This window comes from Scylla paramamosain, chromosome 14 (genome assembly GCF_035594125.1).
Source record: "Scylla paramamosain isolate STU-SP2022 chromosome 14, ASM3559412v1, whole genome shotgun sequence".
In the NCBI taxonomy this organism is placed as follows: domain Eukaryota; kingdom Metazoa; phylum Arthropoda; class Malacostraca; order Decapoda; family Portunidae; genus Scylla; species Scylla paramamosain.
This window is the reverse complement of record NC_087164.1, coordinates 25934923-25956132: the sequence shown is the minus strand read 5'-3', so window position 1 is coordinate 25956132 and position 21210 is coordinate 25934923. Positions and strand designations below refer to the sequence as shown.

The 21210-nt window shown below is 41.8% G+C and overlaps 1 protein-coding gene across 1 annotated transcript in view; it reads right to left on the bottom strand.

The window, feature by feature from the left end:
* Positions 1-21210, bottom strand: part of LOC135107140 (uncharacterized) — an 83969-nt gene that overhangs the window by 48098 nt on the left and 14661 nt on the right. Inside the window, exons 2-5 of the mRNA XM_064016850.1 lie at positions 14889-14945; positions 10612-10681; positions 8041-8114; positions 7572-7771 (exon numbers count right to left, since the gene is read on the bottom strand). Of these exons, the coding sequence (XP_063872920.1) occupies positions 7572-7771; positions 8041-8114; positions 10612-10681; positions 14889-14945 (401 nt within the window). The remainder of the gene's footprint in view (positions 1-7571; positions 7772-8040; positions 8115-10611; positions 10682-14888; positions 14946-21210) is intronic.

Here is a 21210-nt window from a genome sequence, read left to right as displayed (position 1 = left end):
ACTTAAGCCTTTTGAAAGTAGTGGAGTTGGGTCGCAGAAATATTACAGAATAAGATCCATAGACAGAGAGGAGGAGGCCGAGTAATGAGGCGAGTGGCCGAGAAGAGATGGAGAGAAAGAGGTGGAGTCGCATATGAGTTGGTGGTGACAAGGGTGATTAATGGAGGTCTCTTATATGCTGCGTGGGATTGACAGGGGAGATGTGGGTGGGAGGATACGTGGAGGGAGTAGGAGGAGGAGGGTGGTGGTGGTGGTGGACGTGGTGGTGACAGGGTTATGATAGATTGTCTAGCCCCGACAAAGAACTGTGTGTGTGTGTGTGAGAGAGTGTGAGAGAGAGAGAGAGAGAGAGAGAGAGAGAGAGAGAGAGAGAGAGAGAGAGAGAGAGAGAGAGAGAGAGAGAGAGAGAGAGAGAGAGAGAGAATGTTCACCCTCTCACTTTCCCCCACCATTCTAAACTAATTACAGGTACACCCTTTAAAATGTACCTGTCTTCACCCTTGCTTTGTACAATATTCCCCCTTGTGAACATTCCATTCTTGACGTTACCCTGAAAATAAGTATCCCAAAGATAGATTAGGTTACGTTAGGTTAGTTTAGGTCAAGTTAGGTTTGGTTTGGTTAGGTTAGGTTAGGTTAGGTTAGGTTAGGTTTGGTTTGGTTAGGTTAGGTTAGGTCAAGTTAGGTTAGGTTTGGTTAGGTTCGGTTATGCCAAGGTTGGTGAGGTTAAGGAAGGTTAGGTTAGATTAAGTTAAGGTCAAGTCAAGGTAGGTTAGGTTAGATGAAGTTAGGTCAAGTCGTTAGGTTGGATTAGGTTAGGTTAAGGTAAGTCAAGTTAGGTTAGGTGAAGTTAAATTAAGACAGATTAGGTTAAGTTCCTCTAAGTTTATTTATTTTTCTTTAGCATGGGTTGGAATCGTTATGGATCCGTTTAAGGAGTGTTAGTGAGGTCGGAATCTGCATACAAAGAAAGTGAATATTCAACACACACAGCGATTTTAAACGATATTGAGTCAGAAGCTGTGATTATCTTCTCCCTTTAATGTGGTTTGCTGCTGATAATGTCTGGCTTCTCACTGCAATCCTTCCTCCCTTGCCAACTCGCATCAGTATCATAATAATCCTCTTTTACCCTCCAGCATCCTCCTTCCTTGCCTCTCTTTGCACGGTACTTCAGTGCATGTTTATTCTACCCTGTCAAACCTTTCCTCCTTGCCATCTTGAATCAGTGTCATCATAATCCTAACCTACTCTAAACTCTCTTTCTTGTCTTTTCTCTTCTCACTTAAACACATGCGTATAAAAAACAGCCAGTTTCATTCACTCCTATATCATCTGTTCCTCACATTAGTCACGGGTAGGTCAAAAGTTCTCAAGGGGCTGTATCTGTTTTCATCTCCTGTCATATCGTAGTTCTCAGGTCCCAGAAATAGTTTTCATGCTAGTTCTTCGCGGCACAGAGCTGAGGCTAAAAGCAGGTTTGGCGTCGGCTGATTTCCACGTTAGTCCATGCCGATACCAAGCTTGTGATATTCTGCCTATTTTTTTCTCATACTCTTATTTTTTTATTTTTTTATTTATTTATTTTTTGTACCTCCGCACTCACAGATTAAGTCATTCATATTTTTTTCTATATGTATTTTTATTAATTTTCGACAAGACATTATATTAGAAAGAAAAAAAAAACAGTTAATAATATCCTTCGATTTGTGCTGCGTCATTTAACATTTTTTTACTCCCTTTCGTATCGAATAGCTTGTGTGATGTATAATCTCGATTTACTGGTTTTCGATGTGACATAATAATGTTAAAATATATATATATATTTTGTTAAAAGAGATTAGTTCATGCTCCTCTGTTTTCTTATATGCCATCTTAACTTGCTGGTTTTCGAGATGAAGTAACGAGATGTGAAAAAAAAAAATAATGCTACCGGTTTCAAGGGTTAATTCATGTCCTCCTGTTTTCGCCACTGAATCAAACCTTTGAAAAAATAAAAATATTTCATAAGACTAATGTTTCACAGTTTTAGCCAGTCTGGATTTTGCCTCCGAATAACCGTATCTTAAACAACATTACCTATCACGAAAGATAATGATGCTCTATGTATTATGCAGTACTACTTCATATCCTTTCATATTTTCATATTTTTCCTCTATTCCATTTTAGCTTGTTGCCTTTCCACATAACATTATCACGAAACATGACGGACCATCACGTCGGCTTCCTTTCATACCATTCATAGCAATACACAAAATCTCTCCTCCTATGTTACAAGAGGGAATAGCTTTGTGGTCACTGCTTCTACCTACTACTTCTGTCTTTCTTCCATGCCACCATAACATACTGGTTTTCCACATAACACAATCACGAAACAAGACCGACTATCACATCACACTCCTTGTCATTCATTACACAAAATGTCCCTTCGTCCATACAAGAGAAAATATTATTGTGTTCGTTGCCTCTACTTGCTTCAGCTACCTCTCTATTGTGACACAACTCAAGCATAACCAGGTCACTAGGAGGCACCCGCAAGACAATAAGATATTACTATTTTGCAGTGCTGCATTTCTTAATGGTGCCTCTGTTGCTGGTATTGATAGTAGAGATGGTGAAAGTGTGCGCGTGTGTGCGCGTGTGTGCGCGCTGGGTGGGTAACTAGGTGGGTGGGCGTGTATGATGATAATGATGATGGTGATGTTGTGAGAGAGAGAGAGAGAGAGAGAGAGAGAGAGAGAGAGAGAGAGAGAGAGAGAGAGAGAGAGAGAGAGAGAGAGAGAGAGAGAGAGAGAGAGAGAGAGAGAGAGAGAGAGACGGACAAATAAACACCAACGAAGAAAGATTTGGGGAAGTAGATGAAAGAATAAAAAAAAAGAATAAAAAATACCTGAATATCTAATTCTTGGGGTCCTGCCTACGTGATCGGCCTTCGTGTGAGAGACAGGTGAAGTGGAACGCTGTGCAAATATTATTCTAAGAAACACTTGCTTCCAGGAAGTGATGGAGGCTAGTTTGGCAAGTCGCACTACATGAACGCCAATCTGGACTCTATATTTAGTGTTTCTTGCAAGTGTTGACGTGTGTGTGTGTGTGTGTGTGTGTGTGTGTGTGTGTGTGTGTGTGTGTGTGTGTGTGTGTGTGTGTGTGTGTGAGAGAGAGAGAGAGAGAGAGAGAGAGAGAGAGAGAGAGAGAGAGAGAGAGAGAGAGAGAGAGAGAGAGAGAGAGAGAGAGAGAGAGAGAGAGAGAGAGAGAGAGAGAGAGAGAGAGAGAGAGAGAGAGAGAGAGAGAGAGAGAGAGAGAGAGAGAGAGAGAGAGAGAGAGAGAGAGATGGACGGACAGATGGACAGGCAGACAGACAGATGGACAGACAGAGAGAGAGACAGACAGACAGACAGACAGACAGAAAAATACACACATATAAAGACAAAAAACAGAGAAAAGGAGACAGAAAGATAGATGGAAAAACAAATAGACACGAACAAACAAACAAAACAAACAAAAAGAAACAGGTCAAAGGGAACGGAAGTGCCCACCACCACCACCACCACCACCAAATATTAAAACAAACAATAAAGAAGAAGAAAAAATAAAAAATTAGCTGGAAGCAAAGCAGCCTACCCAGCCACACTTGTTTTTACTGACACCATTGGAGTTAAGTGTTCATGCAAGACAAAAGTATAGGTTGAGACTTGCAACGTTAAAACGATAATGGTGTCTGCTTATGATGACTCCCTTTGCCAGCCAATTTAACCAACTGTGTCTGGCCACGAAAAAGGAAAGGAAAGAGGAAGAGAGAAGGAGAGAGAGAGAGAGAAAAAAGAGGTTAAATTGAACCACTAACCACATGACATAATAATGAACAGGTGTATGTTTGACTTTTTTGGTATTCTTCCTTCCATGTTATACTAAAAATATAAAAAAGGAGTTTAAGTGAAGTGTACTAACAACCTTGTAAATATATACATAAATGGTTTACTTGAGTATTCTTGTTTACATGTAACACTATATAAGAATCGTCATTATTGCTATTATCATCATTATTTTCAGTCTCCGCTGCTATTCTCTTGCTTTGGATTCGCATTATGTCGATTTCCAAAGGCCACAGAGATAATTAATTGAGTTATCAGGAATATTTTTCCACCACTGATGATGCAGAATCTTCGTTAAATTAACACTAGAACCTTGAAGACGCTTAAGATTACTTATACTTGCTACCACTGCCTGTTAAAGAGTTTTCGAAATAAAGTATCCGAAAAAAAAAACAAAAAAACAATAGATGTCACCTTGAAAACGCGCTTGGAACACCACATAACATCAACAACAGCCAGATACGAGTGGTCGAGATGAGGTATCTTTGATAATATTTTCCCTAATCATCTCCAGTCTTGTGTCTGGTGATCGTTTACTGCAGGCCATCTCAGTAACGCTTCCTATATCATCTCTCCATCTAACTCCGTCTATTCCGCATTCTGTTTACTTTACGAACACTTCGCTAGGTGGTTATGCCGTGAGTATGGATGAAAGAACAATATTTCAACACCTTGTCAATATGTACGAGTCTGACTGCCAATGGTTGTGACTATATCTGACAGGCGCAAGTATCCACACAATTGAAGTTTAGTATATTTCTTCGTCTCAGTGCTTCTGTGCATCTAATATTCTCTGTAGCGCATAATTACCTTCGTCTCTCTATTTATTTCAGTAAACAGATTAAAGATTTCTTGGCGAGACGCTGGACAGATGGACACAGAAAATGTTTAAAAGGTGTAACTGAAAATAAGTAACTTTTAATGGTCGCGTTGTTATTTTCGCTTGGATCGTTTAAATATGCGATGGGAATTTAATGTATAAAAAATCTTGACTGTGTATTCATCACGCCACGCGGCAGGAAAGCGATTAATATTCTTCCACTGTCAAATAACTGCCGCCAGAATGCACGGGAGAGCGGTCAACAGGCGACATTGTTTTCCATTTTTTTTTTTTTTTTTTAGTTTGATTACCATACACTTTACATTCTCTCTCTCTCTCTCTCTCTCTCTCTCTCTCTCTCTCTCTCTCTCTCTCTACATACATGAAAAAAAGTAGGGCGTACCGAAAACAATTGAACTGGAAGGAAGCTGACAAGCGACCTTACAGATGCGTGGGTACGAAAAACATACAAACAAACATCTCTCTCTCTCTCTCTCTCTCTCTCTCTCTCTCTCTCTCTCTCTCTCTCTCTCTCTCTCTCTCTCTCTCTCTCTGAACGTACACTACTACACAAGCATTTCTCCCTAAACATCCACGCAAGAGTAAGTCCTTCGAGGCACATAGTCTGGGGCAGGAAGAACAAGTAACAAGTAACCTGGACATCTCGATGACATGATAAGAGTTCCCGGCATCCCGACTTTCCCGTTGAGATTCTGCCGCGGGACACGTTCCATGAGTGTCTTTTTTTCCTTCAGTCTGTGTTTTATTTGCCCTTCGTGGTCGCTGGCCGGCACGAAACATGATTCGGGGTTGTTCTGTGGGTTTAAAAATTACTCTACAGTACAGCCAGTGCTAGCGACGAGCGAGCGACCCGGCGGGGCATAGGGGTGAGCGCGCTGATGATAGTACATGCAGCGAAGGATGTGGAGGGTGTGCAAGCAGTAAAGGCAGATCAGACAGAAATCCGTTCCTACAAAACACAGACCCCAGAGTGTTTGACGAGCTCAGGCCAGGCGGAGGACTGGCGATGTGAGGGGAGGGGATCTCAGTAAATCATGTGCTGCAGGGATGCATTATGCCATTTGGAGTAAACTAGATGCTTTCCTTTGCCCTGTAATCTTCACTGTTCATGATGCATTCAAGAGTAGTGCTTTGTTCAAGTAGGGATTGCTACAGACCGCCACTTGAAGGTATAGAAGCAAACCGTTAAGGCAGTAGAGTAGAATCATTGTTGGGTCAATGTTCAATTAACGTCCTAAGCTGGTGGTTCTCGATCAGATTTATAACTAATGGATAATGGCTGACTGAATATTACTGAAAGACAGGGAAGTGGTGGTGGTGGTGGTGGTGGTGGTGGTGGTGGCGGCGGGTTTGTCTGCTATGAAACTATTACAACTAAACGCAATTATAAGACATAACACGGTTAAGACAATCACTTAAGTTTAAACAAGACGGAATATCCAATGCCAGATCGTACACATATGCACACAATATGCAATCTGATACAATTAAGACATACATTAATTACATCTAACACACTGTAAGTATAATCTTGAAGCCCAATTTGTCTTATTGGCTTATCATTGGCTGCTAATATCAAAATATTTTTTCTGCTATAGCTCAGTAACATACACATACACACACACACACACACATACACACACACAACACTCTCTCTCTCTCTCTCTCTCTCTCTCTCTCTCTCTCTCTCTCTCTCTCTCTCTCTCTCTCTCTCTCTCTCTCTCTCTTTCCGTCCCAATTTCCCTCATTTACACAACATCCCGACCTCTCCATTCCGCCTACACTCTCTCTCTCTCTCTCTCTCTCTCTCTCTCTCTCTCTCTCTCTCTCTCTCTCTCTCTCTGATCGCCTGTCCATCTCTCCCCCCCCCCAAGACTTATATGGGGTCATTACAGGGACCATTAATGAAGTCATCGAACCCATTCCACTGTGCGGGTTGCCAACTTTTCCCCTTCCCTGCCGCCGTTCCTGACACTGCCGCTTACTGAAGTCTCCGTCACGCTTCTGTTGGTGTGTTTAGAGTTTAGATAGAAAAAAAAGTAAGGTTGGGACATTACGTATTGTAGGTACGTGTATCTGCTGCGTGGATCAGATAACGTGAAATAACAGTTTAAGTGACCTTTGTGAGTAATATGTGGTGTATATAAGAGAATATAATATAGTGTTGTGATTTTTGTGTAGTGAGTTGTAATGTGGGTATATATATATTTTTTTCTGCCTCTTTGTCTACGTCTCTCTCTCTCTCTCTCTCTCTCTCTCTCTCTCTCTCTCTCTCTCTCTCTCTCTCTCTCTCTCTCTCTCTCTCTCTCTCTCTCTCTTTCCTCCAAATTCCTCCTTCCTTGCTTCGTGTCTCTCTCTTCCTCTTACCCCCCACTTCCCTCTCACCTTTGCTTCTTGATTCTCTTCTTCCTCAATCTCTCTCTTCTCCCTTCTGCTTTCTATCTCCCATCTTTATCTCTACCTTCTTTAGTTCCCTCTTCCTCCTACTTTTTTTCTCTCTCTCCTCTTTTTTTTTCTTTTCTACCTCCCCCTCTCCTTTATATCTATTTTCAAGTAAATCCCTCTCTTTTATATCTATTTTCTTTCCTTCCTCTTCCAATAACGCTACCTTTTTTCCTTCCTCATGGTTCTTATTTTCCTCTTCCCCTTTGGTTTTCCCTCCCTTCCCAGTAGACCTACCTTTCCTCCTTACTTAAAATTTCTATTCAATACTCACAAATTTTCTCCGTCCTTCCACACTTCCTTCTAACTCCTTTACCATATCTCTATCTTCCCTACGTACTTTTAGTCTCTATTTTAACTCTTCCCCCTAGCTTCCTCTCCTCCTATCCCTTCCTGTTCGTCCCCCAATCACTCACCATGTTGCCGAGGTCAGGTCGTACTGTGATGAGTAGCGAGAACTCCTCAGGGAAGCCACCAGGGTAGATATCTCGAGTGTGTACCAGCAGGGGGCGGTTTCTCACGGCGCGCCACGAGCCAGGCCGCGTGCTAGATTCCCGCCACCCGAACTGAGTTGGTTTGTACCGCTTATCCTGAAGGTGCAGCACGTCGAGGGTACCTGCCAGAGAAGGTCATCAAGGTACTGGTGGTGGTGGTGGAACAAAGTGGATGAGGGTATGAAGATATGAGTGTAAGGGCAACTGATAATAATGCATATGTGTGTGTGTGTGTGTGTGTGTGTGTGTGTGTGTGTGTGTGTGTGTGTGTGTGTGTGTGTGTGTGTGTGTGTGTGTGTGTGCATGTTTTTTTCTTTTCAAGGCATAACATAATGCAGTTTAAGACACTGACATTTTATATTTCTCAAGAATTACTGACTGACGTGCTTACCGTTGCAGGAGAAAAAATTGCATTGCCGCCTCTCTGTGTTATATCCCTGGCAGCCCTTGGCGTGTAGGCAGTACCTGGGGGGCAAGAGAGATAGAGATAGAGAGGGAGAGGGAGTGTGGGAGGGAGCGAGTTAGGAAGCGGTAGTGAGAGAAAGAGCTAGTTCACCTTCTGAAGGACGAGGGCTCTAGTGGCGTTGCTGATAAACATTTCTGAGAACGATTGCCGGGCTCCCGTGACGTCAGACTCAAGGACACACACACACACACACACACACACACACACACACACACACACACACACACACACACACATAGACACATACACACACACACAAACACACACTACGCCCTCCCTAACTCAGTAACGTCTTCGGCTTGTCACTTGGCAGGCTGACGGACTCGCCTTCTTAGATGCAAAAGAGTACATACATAAGCCAACTGTTATTATGTTCCTTAGACGAACTGTGAGGTGTGTGCGGGGCCTCAGGTTTACCTAAAGACTTCGACCCATATTTTTTCTGATCATGAGTACACCACGGGGTTCTCAAGGCCGTAGGTGGACAAATGCGTGTAAAAAAGAACCCCGGCTATTAAGAGTAACACATAGGTCTTGAGATTCCGGGAAATACGTAAGTGCTGGCGAAACGCAGTAATGTATTCGACTGAGAGAGAGAGAGAGAGAGAGAGAGAGAGAGAGAGAGAGAGAGAGAGAGAGAGAGAGAGAGAGAGAGAGAGAGACTTACATTTTTGACACGATAAACGTATAAAGCAGTGAAAGCAAATACAGCATCTTACCCTACCATCCCGTGCTGTTACTCATGGGAGCCTTTCTTATCCCCTGGTAGAAGCACTGATTTGTTACCCGTTAGTCAGGTCCTCTCTGCTCATCAGGTTCCGGACACCATGGTTATTTTCCTCCACATTCAGCCACCCTTTCTTGTGAGCAGAAATATTCAGTGCAGCACAGTTCTCCCAGTCATTTCAACATCTCTCTCTCCCCGGTCCCTCATTGGCGTTGCTCTATCTGCCAGGAGTGGTCCTGCGGGTTGCCCTGTCCGCTGATTGGCTGCAGCTTGTCCTGATCATGGCCTGATGTGCTTCTCCTGCTGACTCCACCCCCCGCCCACCCCACTCGATGTCCCCCCGTCATCTTAAAAATGTTATCTCTCGTTCGTGATTTGCAGTGATTCCAAAAATTTTTCTTGCTTTTCTGTGTGTACCCTCATTTAGCATATTTATTCATTCATAGCAACTGAAACTTTATTACGTGTTTTGCTTCTGTTCATCCTCAGATTACCGATCCTTGTATATAAAAAAATTCTTCCTCTTCCTCCATATCAATAGAAAGTTTGTTGCATACATATTTTGCTTCTATTAATCTTTTTTGGGTGTTTATTCAATTTATGGATATCTTTTCTCTTCCTCCTTTACTTGCAGTTCTTTGCATTCACTTTCACATTATCACCCTCGCATTGTCCCACTGATGCAAGTGCTCTTTCTTATCAGTGAGTTCCACCGCAGCACTGGCTGGCCTGTCTATTCAAGGAGGTACACGGAAAAAGATCAATATACGCTAGTCCTGACAAAAGCGACACAATGGGAATACAATAAACTCGAATCACAGCACCTGTGTCTCGTTTCACTTCCATTTTTCAATAGTGACAGTCCGACAGTCAGGTTAAAGCCAGGTAACACATAGAAGATACCAAGACTCTCTTCATAACACCTGTGTCTCTTTTCACTTCCATTTCTCAATAATAACAGCTTGTGTCACTTTTTTTTCTTTTTATCTAGTTTTGTGATTAAAATAGAGAAGGGAATTTTTAGTCCTGTCTGAGTCGCCTTTGACAATCCTCAAGGAATACAGAGGCTGAGAGTCACCTTAAGGGGAGGTAACCCAGAAAAATACATCACTCTTTTATCTGATAATGGTACTAGAAATACAGAGAAGGGAGTTCTTCGTGTACGTTGTACCTGTAAGCGAGTGTTGAGCCAACCCGGCCAGGCCTGATGAATATTTCTCTCTGGGATAATGAAGCAGATGTGTACACAAGTCTTTGCATGGTGTTGGCTCCTGAGAACACCTCTGCTGCGTGCTGAAGTATTCTCGAGTGTTGCTCCGTGGTGTAAGAGTACCATCTCGAGCCGTAAAGTGCACGGAAACCTTCTCCATTCCTTCTTCCTCCTTTTCCTCCTCCTCCTACTCTTACGAATCTTACATTTCTCCTTCTTCCCTCTCACTCTCTCTATCTCTCACCTGCACTACCTTTCTTAGAACTCCCCTTCCTCCTTCATGGCCTTGTTACTTGTGATGTCGTGCCGGTAGACAAGAGACACAAGCTAAAATAGAATGCTGATTAATGTAGGAGTCTTGTTTTTAAGCTGCTGGTTTCTTCTATTACTGAGTGTACCCGTGGTCTTATATTTCTCGCTTTCCTTATTCTCTTTCTCCTATCGCGGTAAACTATCCTGTTTAAACTTCCATTTTCTCTGTCATCAAATAGCCTATCGGGACTAAAAAATTCTGATATTTGTTCTCTTGTAATCCTTTGTAGTCGTTTTCCAGCCTTACCTCCGGCGTTCCTGGGTCCCTCCGTCACAAGAGGCGCTGCAGCCAGACCAGTCAGACCACGAATCCCAACCTGCAGGAAGAAAAGTATCGATAATATTAAAATAACGTCAGCGTTTTCAGAAATATATATATATATATATATATATATATATATATATATATATATATATATATATATATATATACTCGTATATATACACACACACACACACGCACACACACACACACACTCGTTGGAATGCATTACAATATACGTGGTGATTTTCCTTGGCGTAGTGAGGTGTGGGAAGGTGTGTGTGTGTGTGTGTGTGTGTGTGTGTGTGTGTGTGTGTGTGTGTGTGTGTGTGTGTGTGTGTGTGTGTGTGTGTGTGTGTGTGGGTGTGTGATGCATCCCACGCTATTAATTCAAAAAAGAAAAAGAAAGAGGAAATGTACTTAAATGAATAAACCGCTGTGACCTTTAACCTTCCTTCCCCAAACAGTAAAATAGTTTCAGCTGTCCATTAGCATTTATTTCACTCTTCAGTATTAAACTTTCCCTCTCTCTCTCTCTCTCTCTCTCTCTCTCTCTCTCTCTCTCTCTCTCTCTCTCTCTCTCTCTCTCTCTCTCTCTCTCTCTCTCTCTCTCTCTCTCTCCCCTTCTTTACAATTATATTTCACTCTTTTTAATATTTGCTTCTTGTATTGTCTCGAGAAGAATGAAAAATACAAGAATCTTCATCACCTTATTTATGCCTCAATTTCCATTTTTGCATGTGTTTTTCAAATGTCCATTACTTGGTTTCATTCTATATTATGAGCATTTTTCCCCGCTCATCAGTATTTGTTTTTGCTCCTCATCTCTGGGTGTACTTTTCTGAAATAAAGTGAAAATAAAATACACACTCTTTGATCTCTTCCTCTGATCACAATTTTTATCGTTCATTAATATTTATCTTCACTCTTCATTAAGTGTTTGTTTTTTTCCTTGTCCAATGCTGTTTACCTATCTTCATTACTATTCTGGGGAAAGAAAATATTCCTCATATACTGGTGTCTAATTTTGGACCCAGTTTTTTTCTTATCTTTGAATTCTTTTCTCCACTCTTACTACAATTTTCATTTTCAGTATTCCTTACAGCTTAATTTCATTCTTTGTTACTGAGTTTGCTGTTCTGTTATATTTTTCGTACCTTGATTTTTTCATTTCTCTCAACTCATCTTTTTTTTCTTATCACATTACGATACATCTAATTATTATTATTATTTTTTTTTTCATATTCGCTACTATTTGCTCTTACTCTTCGTTACTGAGTTGAGTGCACTGAAAAATTCTCCGTTCCTTGATCTTTCTCTCTCTGTCTTTCTACACAATTTTCTCTCTTCCATTACAATTTACCTTTCCTTCAGGTCAAGGCTCTGGGGAGGGAACAGCGCCGCACGTTAGCTTCCCGCCAGATGCAGGTACGTAGGTTCTTTCACTTTTGTATTCCAGTGCTAGTTTTTGAAATGAACGAAATACAACGTTTTCATGTCATTATGATTTTTTTTTTTTTTTTTCGCTTTAAGAACAAAGTATTTTCAAACAAAGTAAATTTCTGTCTGGATTGTCGCTTGAAAAATTGTTAAAAGTGTCAAAAGTGTCAAAACAGTCTCTCTCTCTCTCTCTCTCTCTCTCTCTCTCTCTCTCTCTCTCTCTCTCTCTCTCTCTCTCTCTCTCTCTCTCTCTCTCTCTCTCTCTCTCTCTCATGTCGCTTATGACTTTATCACTTCACTCACCGAACCATAACGTATGATAACAAACCACATTTCGGCACAAGACATCACAACTTTTAGAGTCACGCTCTCTGTCCTACGTGACCAAATAGACTTTTTTTTTTCTTGCATCGACATGGACAAAAACTTATGGATCTACTGCGAACAAAAAAAAAAAAAAGAAGAAGAAGAAGCAAAGATAAAACTCCCTTAAGGTCCACTCCATAGGGACAAAAACGGACTATATACGGAATGTTAACAAACCAGTTTTCCACTAAATACTTCGCTCTTTATTTTTCACAAGCTTGCCTTTTTTAATTCAGAATACCTCTTTGGCAGGTATAGATTTGAGCGCATGTGTGTGTGTGTGTGTGTGTGTGTGTGTGTGTGTGTGTGTGTGTGTGTGTGTGTGTGTGTGTGTGTGTGTGTGTGTGTGTGTGTGTGTGTGTGTGTGTGTGTGTGTGCGTATTTGCTTTCCCCGCCTACTGCTTCTTGTTAAAACGCAGGGAAAGCGAAACTCCACCAGACCTTCCACCCGTAAACTTCTGAGCTTATTACATTCCACTAAATTTGTAAGCTTCGTCACTAAGCCACTTTTTCTTTTTCTGTTCTTTCCTTTTCCCTAAGCAATCAGCGCAATTGGTTTAGAAATATTTCCCTTGTTACCCTTCACGTGTGTGACTGCGTAGTGAGGTGACGCATGTTTTTGAAGATATTACTGTTGCTTCTTATACTCGCTACACTAAGCTCTACCCAGATGTTGTTCCCTGCATGAGTAAATGTGAGGCAATGGAGTGTTTGTACTGAGAGAGAGAGAGAGAGAGAGAGAGAGAGAGAGAGAGAGAGAGAGAGAGAGAGAGAGAGAGAGAGAGAGAGAGAGAGAGAGAGAGAGAGATCACGTACGTTTAGGCAGACTTAGAAAGATAGACGGTGAGAGGCGGATGATCATAGTGAGACAAACAGACAGACAAACAGACAGATGGAGGGACAGAGCCACGCATGATGGTAAATACAGAACAAAATTCGTTTAATCGAGGATCACAGAGTTTGACAAGCAGCGCCCGTGAATGTGAAACAATAAAACATTTCCCTAAAACACCTGATGAAAAGCAAGGCCAAAGAATTACTGTATGTTTTTGCCTCCAACGCCTCTCTCTCTCTCTCTCTCTCTCTCTCTCTCTCTCTTGGTCATTTTTGTTATAATTTTTTTTTGTTCATCCGTTTGGGTTTCTATTGGTAAATCTTTCGTAGTGGCAAACTTTAATTTAATTTCTTTAATTGTGCTGGTATTGTTCAGTGATTGCCAGTGTTATTAGTATGAATTTAAGCCCTGAACCATTGATAACTCTTGTTTTTAATACGCACTATGTATGGTCAGGAAGGAAATAATTATGGCAGGAATGACGAGAGAGAAAAAATAAATAAATAAAGATGACAAAACAATTAAGTTCTAACATGAAAAGCTGACTGGCTGGATAACGATAACAAAAGTACACATACAAAAATACAGCCGCTTAATTGCCACTCCCTCAAAGTTTACATCATGGAAAGTGTCCCGAAACTGTTGGCCAATTTAGTTTTGCAAGTGACAGTAGGTACCTGCCATTAGCGGCGCAAAGTTGTGGCGTGAAGTGTGTCTGTCTTACTGTGGTGTGTTTCCAAGCACGCTATCATCCTGCACACTCTGCTGGTGAGATAATGCACTGTATTTGTAGGGTACTAGAAGTGAGGAGAGAATAGGAGAAAGGGGAAGGGACGAGGAGTAGGAGGAGGAGAACGAGGAGGAAGAAGGAGCAGGAGGAAAAGGTGGAAGAAGAGAAGCGAAATGGGGAGGATGAGGAAACAGGAGGAGAAGGAAAAAGGTGAGAAAGACGACAACGAAGACGAGAACGACGAACGAGAAAGAGAAGAATATTAACTAAGATAGAGTCTCGCTCATGTGGTTCCACGTACTAAGGCGGCCACAGTGATGACAACTACGATGCCACAAATACCAGCGCCACAGCAGGCCGTGATTCCCGTGGAGGAGGAAATAATAACGAGGGCAGCGCACCGGAGGGATGGGATGGCAAGATACGCACGCAAGGAAGGTTGTGCGTATCAGATTTTACGAGTATTCACTTCATTTTTCCTCATTGACTTGAACGTTGCCTGTAGCTGCCTCCCTAATGCAGCGTGACTTGGGGGCGAGGCGGCAGCTCAGGAACAAGGCTTGGCGGGGCCAGGCATCGTGTCTTGCCAGCGCGCAGCAGACCCACCCACCGCACAAAGTTTTTCTCCACCTTTCGCTCGCCTTGAAATTGAACTCTTTCGTGGCGATCGTATCATTTTATGTATGGAACGCCACATTTTCTCACATATCATAATCACCTTAACAAGTGTAATTATCAGGTTGTTCGCTTGCAAAAGGGCTCGCAGAGGCAGGAGCGAACTTGATGCACTGAGACCACCAATCCGCTGAACCACCGGGAACACGGGCGGTGCGTCACTCCGGCACTTCACAGCTGTGCTTTTTTTGGCAGAGTTAATTTTCAGCGACTCACCATAAGTGGCGCACAAGAAACGCTTGCCACACTTGCTAATCCGCTTGTTGGTGAAAGCTGGGGAGAAATTGAATCGAATCATATAAATTCACAGTACGGGAGAAGACCTTGGCAGCCTGGCGTTCGGTTTTTATTCCACATTCATCCGCAAGAAGGGGAATAAAAACACCCAATCAGATACACGCGAGAGAGAAACACTTCGCAAACCAGTTACTGCTAAAAGTATCCAGTCCTTGGGAATTTGGCCGCAAGAAATTTCAGGTCATCTTCACTCACCGCACGAATACCACACACACACACACACACACACACAGTAGTAGTAAAAGCAATAGTAGTAGTAGTAGTAGTAGTAGTATCTCTCTCTCTCTCTCTCTCTCTCTCTCTCTCTCTCTCTCTCTCTCTCTCTCTCTCACACACACACACACACACACACACACACACACACACACACACACACACACAGTAACAAGATAAATAAACCACTAAAAACACATTGCAATTCCTTTTTATTTCCTTTCCCATTTTTTTTTCCCTTTTCTTATTCCACTCCCATTCTCCAGTTCGCGTTAATTTTTTTTTCTTCCTTTTGCGTCACTGTTCCCTTTTTTTTTTCTTCCTAAGGTAATTACTCTCGTCTCTTCTTTCTCTCTCTTTCTCTTTTTTTGTCTTTTCTCTCTTTACGTGTCTCTCGTTCTGTGAATCGATGTTTTTTTCTTCTTTTCTTTTTCATTCCCGATGCTCTTTTGTTTTTTTTTCGGTGAACAAATGTCATGTTTTTATACTCTCACATACATGTTCGTTCTGGAAGTGTGGATGCTCTCTCTCTCTCTCTCTCTCTCTCTCTCTCTCTCTCTCTATCTGTGTGTCTGTCTCACGTTCATAAACCTTTCCGTGTCTTATCTCCAACACGTTTAACTGGTTGTAGTCGAAGCTTTTAAGAATATTTTCATGGTCCTAGCGATAGTCTGACATGGATTCTACAGTCATTAGCAAAATCACTACTGAAAACTTTATTAAACATCTCTGGAGCCTTTGAAAATAGTGCAAATGATAGTACAAAATGTTTTAACAGTATTTCTCTATTATAAAAAACACGAAGACTTGATAAATCGTCTTAAGCTTCTGACAATGGTGCAAAATATAATTCAAAAGTGTTTCAGATTCTCTCTCTCTCTCTCTCTCTCTCTCTCTCTCTCTCTCTCTCTCTCTCTCTCTCTCTCTCTCTCTCTCTCTCTCTCTCTCTCTCTCTTATTAATATGACACACACTCGCTCAAAACGTCAACTGCCTGTCTATTCTGTCTATCATCTATCCGTTCCTTCTGTCAGACTTTCGCTGCTGAAGTAAAGAAGGAAATACAGTATTGAGTAACTCACTAATAGACAAACCTAAGAGAAATTTCTACGCTCAATCTTCATATACACTTGCTATTTTGATATACCTCCATCTGTTTTCCTCCGCACACTTCTTTCTTCGTTATGTTCTGTATTTGTGATATTTTAAAAGTAATCGCATCTTCTCTCGAGTTATGAATCTGTGACGTGTTGTTTAGGTGTTTATCAGTCATTTGTTTTCATTTCTCATCGATTCCCATTCTCTCGGAGCATTGACCTTGACCTTTTTCTTCCTCCTCCACCTCCTCCTCCTCTATTTTCTTGCTCTTTTTTTCCTTTTCCCTTGACAAACACTTTCATCATTCCCTGCTATTCTTTTCTAAGCTACGATCTTTTCTTCTTCTTCCTCCTCCTTCACCTGTGTCATTCGTGGTGGTGGTGGTTGTCTTCCCTCACCTGTCATCGCCACCACCTGGCCATCATGCACCACCACCACCACCACCACCACTACCACCTCGTCCATCACTGTCTCTACGCGGCGGTGCGTGCAAGCGTTTCCACCTGCACCTTTAATGGTTTACCCTTGTATATTCCTTTTTTCTCCCTCTCTCTCTCTCTCCCTCTCGGTTTACTGAAAGTTATAATCACTCTTAATTCTTTAATATGAGATTTTGTGTATGAGGTATTGAAGTTTTCATCATGAGTTTAACGGCTGTTCATTAAATCTTCATTGTTTCTCCCATAATAGTTAGTGTGAGTAAGGCTGGAGTGTGTGGGAGATGCCTTGTTCATGTCTAACGCTGTAAACGGATTGTCTAAGTTTTCATCGTTACCTGAAATAATTATAAGATCAATAGTTCATAGTATAGGTAGGGCAGTTCATAGAGATGGCTGGGAGATGTCAGTAACACGTATCCAATGTGACAATAAAACTCATATAATCTTATCGTATTCTACACATCACTGCTACGTAAGACAAGCCGTACATGTACATTTATTCAGGACCACATGCTTAAAAAAATATGCAGCTTTATTTCAGGCAAGGGTAGCCACGTATAGGCCTGATGGCTTCTTGCAGCTTCCCTTATTCACTTCATGTTTTTTACGGTCACATATCCTTCTCTTATTCACCACATTGCAAAACTGGAGGCGTCCCACACAGCCACGCCACGCAAGGCAATAATGACTCTGGGATCACTTGCCATCAGCCCGCCATCACCTTCACACGGCCGCAATTACAGCCAGACCGCGGCCACCACCACCCCGTAAACACCAGCGGCAGCTCGCAATCCCCTTGACATAGTATCCGCTAGAGCCTATTCCCACCACCGATAATGTCAATCCATGAGGTAATTGCAGCTTGCTGACTCGAGCTGGGCGTCCGGGAGTAAATGCCAGGAACGTGCGTAGTATATAGGCGGTAGGTAAACGATAGCGCTACGGGAATGGAGGGAGGGGACGAGACAGCCAACCAGCCACCCAACAAACCAGCTAGCCAGTCAGCCAGCAAGCTATCCAACCAACAGTCCATCTATCTAATCAACCAGTTAGTGATTTATCCATTCAGCCAGCCAGCCAACCAGCAAGCCAGCCGACCAGCAAACCAGCCAGCCAGCCAGCCAGCCAACCTGCCAGCGAACGAAGTAGCCATCTGTACATCCATCCAGTCAACTAGCCAGTGATTCATCCATCTATCCATACATCTAGCTAGCCATCCAGCGATCCAGCCATCTATCCATTATTACATACATCCAGCCAACCAGTCAGTCGGCCAACAAACCAGCCAGCCATCCAGGAGGCCACTCAGTCAGTCCATTAGCCGTCTCTCACAGGCAAGTATTTTGAAGAACTCGTGTAAGCACTCACAGTAATGCTTTCCAGGCAGCACCAGAGAAAGAAACAGGCTGGCACAACATGAAACTCACGTCACGGATAAACACGGAACAAGTGGACACGAAAAATAAAGGGAAAATAGGAGAAAAACACAAATAAAAGTCAGTATGGTGTAAGATTTCAGAGCATCACATGTACAGCGTGGGATGTTTTCCTGACTTTACGTGATAAGCAATGACAGCAATATGTGTTGGTTTTTCAGTGGTAGATTGTATTACACTCAACGTATCTCAGAGGAAGGAAATACACACCGCAGTAAAATACATAAGAAAATTTTGACATGAAATCGCCAATCGCTCTCTCCTCTGCACGTCTGAAGAATCACACACTTCAAAAGAAAAAGAGAGAGAAAAAAAAAAAAAGAGAGAGAGAGAAGAAAAATGCAGAAGTCTACGTTAAAATGGTAAGCTTCATGGATAAAATGTGTATGTGTGTGTGTGTGTGTTCTTGCACGTGTACTGGACTTAAAGGGAAGCAGGAACCATGTATATACTGAGATTAATTCCTCTCTCTCTCTCTTTCTCTCTCTCTCTCTCTCTCTCTCTCTCTCTCTCTCTCTCTCTCTCTCTGTTAATCCGTCACCTTTACGAGTTTCTTCCTATTTTTCGTCTTCCTCTTCGTTCTTTTTTTTTTCTCGTTCATTACGTTTCATGTTTTGTAGAGTCCTTTCTTCTAATGTTTATCCTTCCTTCTTATTTTACCTTTCCCTCCTTCTGATCTTACTAATTCTTCTTGTTCGTGTTGTTTTTGCTGTCGTTCATGTTGTTGTTGTTGCTACTGTGGTTCTTGCTTATTACCACCATCTTCTACCAGACACTCCGCCTATCTACAATGTATTCGATAAATCATCTTCCTTATCCCTGCTTCCCTCTATTGATTATCTGACATGCACCCCACGGGAGGGCATTAAGTTACCAGGGTAGGCTTCGGGACGACTAGAGAGGGAGGGAAGTGGTGTGCTGAGGAAGGTAATGCTTAACTAAACGAATTTATACAGGGAAAGGGGTTGTTTACTTGCAGAGAGAGAGAGAGAGAGAGAGAGAGAGAGAGAGAGAGAGAGAGAGAGAGAGAGAGAGAGAGAGAGAGAGAGAGACAAGCAACCATTAATAGCATATCCAGCTACATATATATAAGTGTGCATTCTCATTAATACACTCCAATACTCTTTCCTCTCCAACCGAAGACCTTGCTAAGCCACTCAACACATCGCAAAAACTTTTATCATCAGTCGATCCAACATGATAATTATTTCCCCCTGTCTCTCCACCGGCGCTGCAATGAACTATGACCGTGAACACCACCGGGGAATATTGAGCAAAGAAGCGGCGCACAAGAGTCCCTTACCGTGCTAAAAGGGACATTACAATATTCCGAGAAACAGTGCAAAAATGTTACGCGCGCTAAGTCAACATGCTTTAATCAAGGAAGAGCGTTATTAGCAAGGGTGAATGTGCTGGTCAGAAAATGTAGTCAAGAAGGGTATTCAAGAGCAAGGGAAATACGTTTGTGATACCTTTCCCATCACATATTTACAGGAAAAGTGAGCGTGTAAGGATCAAGTATCTGACTGACCGTTCTTGATGAAATTCACCGAAACTCACTTGATGGTGATTAGAAAGAAAACCACACTTCAATATCCGAGTTTTTTACGTGTCAAATGGAAGCATCGAGGAAAGACTCAATGCACAGGAACATCTTGACTGTTTGAAATTGTCTTTATGTGTTATTTGAGAGCCTAAAAATGAGATTCGATGTTATTTCTCGTGTATATTAATTTGACGTTTATTAAACTATACTCGTATGCAGTGAATAAGTGTTTAAATCACACACACACACACACACACACACACACACACACACACCATTGATAGTTGCTTCGCTCTCTCTCTCTCTCTCTCTCTCTCTCTCTCTCTCTCTCTCTCTCTCTGGAGATTTTTAGAACTGACAGAGAATTTCATTAACCTAACCTAAACTTAATTGTAATACATCGTTAAGAATCTCATCAATGGTTCTCTTCCTCGAGCTCCTGTCTTGGGTACCGTAACGTCTCTCCTCACTGTTTCATATCTTGTAAACTTCCACCACCATTGCTGTCATGCCTACTTCTCTTATGAACTTGCTAACTACATGCCTCTCGAGCTTCCCTTCCTGAGAGTTAAGGTTTTTTCCACCTCACTAATGCAGGAGTTTAGCAGTATCATCATTTTTTCATTCCTTTCACGGGTAAACCTTGAAATATTTCTTTATTAGGCTTTCCACATCCTCTTAAGCATAGTTACTTCAGAAGCGTAGCAGACACGCACCCACACACAGAATAGCGGGTAAGATATCGTGTGTGGTTTGATAATAAGACATAATAAACGCAGGATGCATACGTAATGAAGATGCCCTTTCATTTTAAGACACCGAACGCCTGTGGGCAGTTAAGCAAGACTCTTCTAGTTGAATATCGATTTATTGTAATCAGAAATAGCTTAAAAAGTAATGCGGTGGATAAAAGTAAAAAAAAGAAGTTTCAATATTAATGCCATCAATTTTCTTCTGGCGGCGAACAAGAAAAATAAGCCAAAAAAAATTAAAATATATATCGCGTTGTGCGTAAATCATCTTTATACAAAAAATATTTACACGTGTAACAAATGGCGTCGTTACGATAGAAGGAGATGGACGAGCCAAACTATCAGCGCCCGTCTCAACCCCCAAAAAAAGGTGAAGCACAAAAGATAAATGAACACCATCACGCTTAATCCGCAAGCAGTGAATTTGTTCATCAATAAATTAACAACAAATTCTACCCAAAATTAATCACGTGTTTTATGTTAATAGGGATTGGCCGGGGACTGTGTAATTAAATCTGCGCCACTGATGTCCAAGAGAGAGAGAGAGAGAGAGAGAGAGAGAGAGAGAGAGAGAGAGAGAGAGAGAGAGAGAGAGAGAGAGAGAGAGAGAGAGAATCTTTCAGTCTCACATCTTCTTGAATTCTCTAGTGTGTTAAATATTTCTACAAACTTTTATTTATCTTTTTTTATATATCTATTTATTTACTTATTCATCTATTAATCTATCTATCAGTCTATTTGCTTCAATCTGATGGCA